At 38.4% G+C, this 6,913-nt stretch overlaps 1 protein-coding gene across 1 annotated transcript; it reads left to right on the top strand.

Moving 5' to 3' along the window:
- The first annotated feature begins 407 nt into the window (after nucleotides 1-407).
- siva1 (SIVA1, apoptosis-inducing factor) lies at nucleotides 408-6,464 on the top strand. The gene is made up of 4 exons (XM_079852588.1): nucleotides 408-720; nucleotides 1,608-1,784; nucleotides 4,532-4,685; nucleotides 6,262-6,464. Exons 1-4 carry the CDS (start codon nucleotides 600-602, stop codon nucleotides 6,308-6,310), a joined length of 501 nt encoding a protein of 166 aa, XP_079708714.1. The 5' UTR covers nucleotides 408-599; the 3' UTR covers nucleotides 6,311-6,464.
- Nucleotides 6,465-6,913: the final 449 nt, after the last annotated feature.

Raw genomic sequence — 6,913 nt, 5'->3', positions numbered from 1 at the left:
CAAATGGAACCCCATACATTTGCAGATTTTTTTAAATGAAAATCCAAAGTGACTTCTGCTGTTTTCCGCCTACTATAGAGTAGGGCCGTGGGCCTGTGCGAGTCTGGATGCAGCCCTAGATCAATGTCCAGAAACAACTCATATTTTAATTCTGATCATCATTAAAGTGTTTTTCATAAAATATAATATTTCATGTGTATGCTAATGGTGTAGTTGAGGAATTGTGCTGTAAACAGGTTAAAAAATACTTAATATCCTCCAAAACACAGCACAAACGTATAGATGAGAAGTAAACGAAACAAATGATAAATCATTCGTATTATTAAAAATGTACATTTCTTTATACGATCTCTCTCTAAATGATTGAGGTCATATTGACAACAACATATTAAACCCATTTCCGGCAGGGGGCGCTAAGCGCGTGCCCGCGACTGTGCGCCACTGAAGCGCGCGAAGAAGAAGAACCAGAATCCTTAAAGCGCGAACGCGTGTTGTTTTCCTTCACGCTCGCGCTGTTGATTAGTTCTGTTGTTAAGTTTGTTTATTTTTTCCTTTTCATCCACTTTAATCGTTGAGTTTTATAACCTATCGTTTTTAAAATGCCTAAGAGATCCTATCCTTTCAGCGAGAGCTTCTCCTCGCAGTATAAAGTTCATGTTGGCCTGAAGGAGATCAATAACTGTGGCGTGTTTGGGCTCAAATACAAACAAGAGATTTACGGTGAGATATAAACATATTTATTACACTTATAACAGCATTAAAGTGAAACATAATACAATGCCAACGATGTAAGTCACTGGAATGTTTTATAATCGGTATAATCAAAACTATTACTTGTAACGTTCGTGATTGATGCTAATTAATAATTATAACTATAACCAGTAGGTGTTAATGTCTTTTTAAACAATGATGATTTATTATTGGTCAGATTTTATTACTTTAAATGTGTGTGATTAAAGCTACTTTTTAAACATGATATATCGCTGGTGAGGTAATCAGTCTAACATTATTTATAATCAATATTATATATGAATATTGCTAAACTATATTAAATGATTCATCATACCTGCAGGTTATTGTTAAACATTGGTGCTAAACTTTAAGTGTCTTTATTAGGGATGCTCAATATATTGGCCACCACATTTATATCGGCCAATATATGTTCATTTGTAATGTTATCGTTATCGGCCCAATTAGAAAATCTGGCCGATATATTAAAGCTGATTAATAATGTATGATTTCCTTCAGCTGAGATGCTTCAGATGTGCACTGTTCAACATGATGCTTTTGAAATGCTTGAAATATGATTGAAATCACTTAAAAAAAGGAAAATACAGTAAAATGCAACAAAATATCGGCTACATAACATTATAATGAGAACATAATTGTGCACTTGTGATATGGATTTTAATGGTGAGACTTCTGTTTTGTAATCAGGCTCTTAAAAATTAGATTAAAAATATAGCTTAAGATTTATATAACTGTTATCAGCTTTCAAATTTATATTATCAGTTATCGGTATCGGCCAAATTTTTCATATCTCTGCATCCCTAATCTTTATGAAAGTTTTCCTAATTTGTCTGTATTAACTTTGTATTGTTGATTAGAAAAGACCAAAAGCCTGCTGTTCAGCGGGACCCAAGCCGTGATGGGTCGCATCTGGAAGGCGGACGGGGAGGAGAAGCGTTCGGATCCGGAGCCGGTTCCGGGGCCTCAGACGCTCCTCAGGGGACAGACCCTCATCGGGCTCGACGGGAGACTGAAGAAAGCAGACGCTGGTCCAGGTGAGCTTCTGTGAGATCCAAGTCATCGGCTGATGATCACGTGTTCAGGGCCGGGGTTATGCGCAGGCATTCTGGGCCGGTGCCTATAATCACACATCCAGGGCGGACCCATTACGAGGAGACGTTATTATTCACTTTATGCTAAAACTATGCAAGACAATTACTTTTATAGATTAATTCAACTTAAAATATCGTCTTTTTAACGTAAATCGTTACTATTGGTCACTCTTTACATCTCTCTCTGTGGGTTTCGCAAATATTTAACCAATGAGAATTATTAGAAAGAGCTTGTGACTAAACCTCGCAGCTCCATTGGATCCTCAAACTGTCAGTCAAACTCATAACTCCGCCCACTTCTATCGTGAATGAAGCCGTTCTAATGTTAAAAAACATGACATTCACTGGACGAACACTATTTGAGCTTGATCTTGGTAAAGTGTTAAAATGATGAAACATGGAAGTATATGATCACATATAAAGCCACAATATCAAAATTGGGAATTTTTATATATTTTTATATATAGAATAAGACTCTATATAGAGCTGTGACCAATCAAATGAAATTTGTGTTTGCACTGCTGAGGCACAGAAGTAATGTTAAAAACATGTTTATTAATAATAATTTAATAATTATTTAATAATTGCAATCATGATCGTATTGGTAAAAACGGCTCCCTTGCTTTTGTGTGTGTGTGAGACTGGTTAATTAAGTTATAAAAATCTCTTTATATTCATATCTTATTTTCAGGAACAAGTGGATTATTTTTGAAGGAGAAAGAGAATTTTACTTGCCTGACCGGACAACTAGCTTAACTTTAGTGACAAAAATAACCAGGGAAGCATCGAAACGCAATAATGATTGTGATTTTTATTATATTCAATGTAACCAGCGATTGATAATGGGTCGCCTAGTGTATTTCTGGTAGCATTGAGGCTCTTTGTTAGAGATGCATTCGTGGAGAAATCAAGACAAATGAGTGTAACAGCACATGTAGAAACTCACAGAAGAAATGTACTGAGGTTAAAAATAAAATTATTTATTTATAACACATGATTTAGTTTAATATAACACAACTAAGGGAGCTGTTTTGCTGAATATTATCACGATTGAAAATGTTGCATTGAATTTATAGTTCAATAAACAAGTAGCCTAGTCAATATTAAAGGTAGGGTAGGTAGGATTTTTATATAAAACTTTTTTTCAAATTTGTTTAAACTGTCTTTATATACCAATACATAATTAAAATGTAAGTGCTCTGAAAAAGAGAGGATAAAAATTGAGTGACTGTAGACCTTTTAATCTGCAATAAACACAGCTCATTATTTCCATTCGGGACGAAACAATTGATTGGTTTGGGCGACTGTCACTCACTCTTGCAACCATGGCAACCACCCCTGTTGCTACAAGATCTGCCCATATGCGCGCGCACCCGTTTGATTTGAGGAGTGCAAGAGAGGCGCTACGAAGAGTAAAATTATGGCAGAGAAAGAGCATTCAAAACTCAAAGCACCTGCATATTCAGTCAGCGAAGGCAAACAAGGCAAAAACTACTTCCTCGGACCCTGAACGACCTCCTCTGCTCGCCCTCGACCCCGGACCTGTCCTCGAACCGACGAAGCGGTACTTGTCTCCGGAGTGTAGTCCTCAGAGTCAACAATGTTTTCATCATGGAAACTCGCAAAACACCGTATATGTTATGAATCTTACGCGAAATTCACCTTCATCACAGTGTAACTGATGGTAATGGAAAAACGTGCATCAATGCAACCGTTTTTAGCTTTGCCTTATAAATATAGCTCGTTACCTATAAATATAGCTTGTTACCGAATCAAACAAAGTATATTTTAAACTTTACCAGTATCGATATGCTAGCTTGATAGTGAGTACTAAAATAAATCTTATTTGTTTATATTTATAGTGATAAAGTTAGGTATTTTATTACATGTGATGTCACTGCATGCATGCACTGCACTCTTTCCTCTCCACTCGTCTCAGGTAAATAAATGCGTCTTCCAGCTGAGCCTGAGCGTTTGGCGTCGCGTGTTCATGTGTTTTGGGGGCGTGGCTTTGGAAGGAGCCCAGAAGGGAGGGGGTGGAGTTAATGGAAATAATGAGCTGTGTTTACAACAGTCGTGAGAGGTCTACAGACACTCGATTTTTATACTCTCTTTTTCAGAGTACTTGCATTTTAATTATGTATTGGTATATAAAGACAGTTTAACAAATTTGGTAAGTAGTAGTAAACCTACCTACCCTACCTTTAATTTAGCCTTTTAGACACAAACAATATGAACTGTTTTTGTTCTATTTCACCATGAAAATAGTTCCTAAGGAAAGCAACAGCAGCGCAGTGTTTTATTACTGAATGATTCAGCGTTTTGAACTAATCTTTTGTATGAATGACTCGCTAATTAAGACGGTCACTTGCCGCCACCTACTGGCGGTTTAGTTTAATGTTTAAGTATTGCATTTTTTCTTATTTGTATATTCAAACATTTATTTAAAACATCAATCTCATAACAATTTGCTGTGTACTGTACCTGATCGGACCCAAGTTAATCAATATCGAATCAAATTGTGTCTTGTGTCAATGCCCATCCCTAGTGTACTTGAAGCAAATGTTGTCTTTTCCATTTTTTTTTATTGTAATTAAATAATTGTGGTTTGTTCCAGGCCTGTATTCATCACTGATGAGTGTGTCGTGCTCTTATTGTCACCGCTAACGTGATGATGTGTGTGTGTTCAGGTTGTGCAGCGGCTCCGTCAGCGTGTTGTGTGTGTCAGCGGGTCTCGGGTTCGAGGAGGCCGTGTTCTCAGTGTGAGCGTCCGGCGTGTCCCGTGTGTGTTCAGCAGTGCAGCGTTTGCTCCGAGCGCTTCTGCTCCTTGTGCTCCGTCACTGAGTGAGTTACAGCGCATGAACACGGCTCTAGCTTCAGCCGTCAGGGGTGTGTTTCCCGAGAGCATCGGCACGGTCCACGGGTCAGACCACGGTGGGCACGAGTTCTGTCGTTATCAGCCGTTCAGCGAGTCTGTTTCCCGAAACCATCAATCTAACGGACATTCATAGAGTTGTGTGTTTGAGCGACAGATCTCGACCTGTGGTGAGAAGCAGAGTTTATAGTTTGCATGACATGTGGACTCAAATCCTGATCTTGAGCGAAATAAGCAAGATGACATTCAGTGCAACCTGTGTCTAGAATACATTCAAATGTCATTTACGTCTTTTAGTTTAAGAGATTTAAAGCGTTGTCTTTGAAGAGTGTGAATGTGCGTAACAACAAGCCTATGATTGAATCTGGAAATAAAGCAAAATAACTGAGAAAAATGAGATAGTCCTCAAATGTCATGTCTGTAATTTATAGAAAAACATCTAGCGTTAATTCGATCTCAAACAGATTCATTAAAAGAAGTTTTTACTCCACATCATAAACCAACGTAGTTGAACGACCAGTTTGCAACAATATGGTTTCGGGAAACAGTCGTGACTAGAGAGTTGATCTCTTCAATGATGTACTATAGTGCGGGGTCTTGAAGTATTAAAAGTTAGTAAATCAATTTAGAGAAAATTAAGGCCCTTAAAAAGTATTAGTCTTAAATGGCATTTTCTAATTAAATTTGGTATCATCTTTTCATTATGTATATTTGTCAATTAATTCTCGTGCTTCGTTCCCACCCTTCTAAATCATGTTGCATTGATAAGGAGTTATCACACACTACAACCATTTAGTTGTGCCATCTTAGTCAATATATAGTCAATGTGAGGTGTCGCCGATGTAACGGTTAAAACTGGAAGTGGCGTTGAGGTCTTAATGTCTGGGAGGGGTCTTAATGTCTGGGAGGGGTCTTAATGTCTGGGAGGGGTCTTAATGTCTGGGAGGGGTCTTAATGTATGGGGGGGGTCTTAATGTATGGGTGGGGTATGGGAGGGGTCTTAATGTATGGGAGGGGTCTTAATGTATGGGAGGGGTCTTAATGTATGGGAGGGGTCTTAATGTATGGGAGGGGTCTTAATGTATGGGTGGGGTATGGGAGGGGTCTTAATGTATGGGCGGGGTCTTAATGTATGGGCGGGGTATGGGAGGAGTCTTAATGTATGGGAGGGGTCTTAATGTATGGGAGGAGTCTTAATGTATGGGCGGGGTATGGGAGGAGTCTTAATGTATGGGAGGAGTCTTAATGTATGGGAGGAGTCTTAATGTATGGGCAGGGTCTTAATGTATGGACGGGGTATGGGAGGAGTCTTAATGTATGGGAGGGGTCTTAATGTATGGGGGGGTCTTAATGTATGGGAGGGGTATGGGAGGAGTCTTAATGTATGGGAGGGGTCTTAAAAGATCTTAAATTGAACTCCATGACTCCGGTATATACCCTGCAGTGGTGAAGCGGCGAGTTACGGCGCTGTATGGGAAACACACTCCTGATTCTGGTTTCCTGAATGATCCGGGTCTGTGTCTCACCCGCTCTCTCTCTCCGCAGTTACAGCGAGCGCTATGAGCGGATCCTCTGCTGTGGATGTTCCTCCTGATGGAGACGCTCAACTGATGGACGCGTGCTGAGATTATTTTTAATGCATTATCAATTAAATGTAAATGAGATTACTATTTTATATATGCTTGCATTGTTTCTTGCTCTTTCCCTTGTGTACATACTTATTGAAATAAATACTTGATGTTGATGCTTTCCTAATTGTTGTGTGGAGTTTATTTTTAACAAAGCAAAATGTTTTCTGATAAGCAGTGAAATGTGCATCATCATTAGTAGTGCTATCACGTGTCGGTCACTAGAGGGCAGCAGCTCAATATAATTCACTAGTGATTCTGAATATTCACCAGCAAAACTTCATTAAATCTGCTTTAATTGTGATGCTTTTTCTTTCAGAATGAAACGCGAGTCTTTAAACGTTGTTTAAAATGTAACAATTAACTTGCCTTTGGAAACTTTAAAAAGAATTGGGAACTTTAAGCTCATTCGGACCCTGAACCCTCAATACTTTCAATACCATGGTACTTTAGACATTTGTGTTATGGTTTAAGAGATTTTGAGAAGTCTTTTCTCACCAAGGCTGATTTTATATTATCAAAAATACAGTATTGTGAGATACTAAACTTTAAAATTACTTTTTCTATGT

This window comes from Squalius cephalus (assembly GCF_949319135.1).
Source record: "Squalius cephalus genome assembly, chromosome: 20".
In the NCBI taxonomy this organism is placed as follows: domain Eukaryota; kingdom Metazoa; phylum Chordata; class Actinopteri; order Cypriniformes; family Leuciscidae; genus Squalius; species Squalius cephalus.
Note: the sequence above shows the minus strand (reverse complement) of the source record. Positions and strands in the feature narration are given on the sequence as shown.

Excerpts from the sequence above, each read along its gene's own strand:
- siva1 (XM_079852588.1), top strand. The coding sequence starts at position 600 with ATGCCTAAGAGATCCTATCCTTTCAGCGAGAGCTTCTCCTCGCAGTAT. Across the intron at positions 721-1,607 it reads ATACAAACAAGAGATTTACG|AAAAGACCAAAAGCCTGCTG; the intron begins GTGAGATATAAA and ends ATTGTTGATTAG. Across the intron at positions 4,686-6,261 it reads TCCTTGTGCTCCGTCACTGA|TTACAGCGAGCGCTATGAGC; the intron begins GTGAGTTACAGC and ends CTCTCTCCGCAG.